General features: G+C 33.6%; 1 protein-coding gene across 1 annotated transcript in view; it reads left to right on the forward strand.

Annotated features, from left to right (window-relative positions):
• The window catches only part of LOC119592186 (E3 ubiquitin-protein ligase HECW2-like), a gene marked incomplete in the record, with an annotated part of 33,790 nt that extends 32,813 nt beyond the window's left edge, over positions 1-977 (forward strand). The window contains 1 exon segment of the mRNA XM_037941016.1: positions 174-977. Within this exon segment, the coding sequence (XP_037796944.1) occupies positions 174-285 (112 nt within the window).
• Between the last annotated feature and the right edge of the window lie 69 nt (positions 978-1,046).

The following is a 1,046-nucleotide window of genomic DNA, read 5'->3' on the forward strand; positions in this document are numbered from 1 at the left end:
AGTTTATCCTTCATTTTGCCCCTTCTCCTTTCAGTCTCTTTCCTCATAACTGGTGAGAGGTTCATAATAAATAACATTTATGACTTAAAAAAAAGATTGGTAAAAGGCTTTCTTTCTGTTTTTATACATTTTTATTTTGTTCAATAATTTGTTTTATTAATTTTTCTACACAGAGCTCATACATGTTTCAACCGTCTGGATCTCCCGCCTTACCCCTCACCAGAGATGCTTTATGACAAACTGCTACTGGCTGTAGAGGAAACATCAACATTCGGCATTGAGTAATGGATCCATTTTGTTTCCTTTCACATTTGTACGTAAAATTTATGCCAGAAGTTAATTGTAGAAGTAACTTCATGACATATTGTTATTTATTGCTATTTTGATATTATTGTTTTTTGGAAGTTTGAACTTTCAGAAATGAGTAAGCAGTACTGATATTGTTTGACCATTTCTCATGTCTTAGACTTCTGTTTGGAATCTAGGTGTTGATTCTTTTGACTTTGACATTGTATTAACCCTATGTATAGCTCAGCATTAAAAGCCTAGGCATTATGAAGGCCAGTTTGGAAAGTATTGATCATAGGAGATAGAACATAAGCTTATATTTATCTATTTATATGACATACGACATTTTGGCATTGCATGGAAGAGCAAATTTGTTTGTGATATTTAATGTTAAATGTAAATAGTTGGAGCCAAAATGGGAAGTTCATTGATTTAGCTTTCTTTAGCAAAGTTTTCCTGAATTATGATACAGTGCATTGCAAACAGAAAGCGTCATTGACTTTGTAAGATAAGTGTTATTATTTATATGGTCTGAACGTGTCTACCAGAGAGAAATGTATTGGTCACAGTTTGCAAAGTGACTACCAGCAATAACCTAAGACTGTCCAGCAGATGTTTCAGGCACTTAATTCTGAGGTGATTGGAAAGAACACTAATGGTGTGTCAGGGAAATAAGCATGTAAGTTGTAGATGGATTTGATTATTCATTGATGAGTAGCATGGTTTTTCATCTGTTACTTAAAAGCTGTTACCTGTGA

Source organism: Penaeus monodon, chromosome 29 (assembly GCF_015228065.2).
Source record: "Penaeus monodon isolate SGIC_2016 chromosome 29, NSTDA_Pmon_1, whole genome shotgun sequence".
Taxonomy (NCBI): Eukaryota; Metazoa; Arthropoda; class Malacostraca; order Decapoda; family Penaeidae; genus Penaeus; species Penaeus monodon.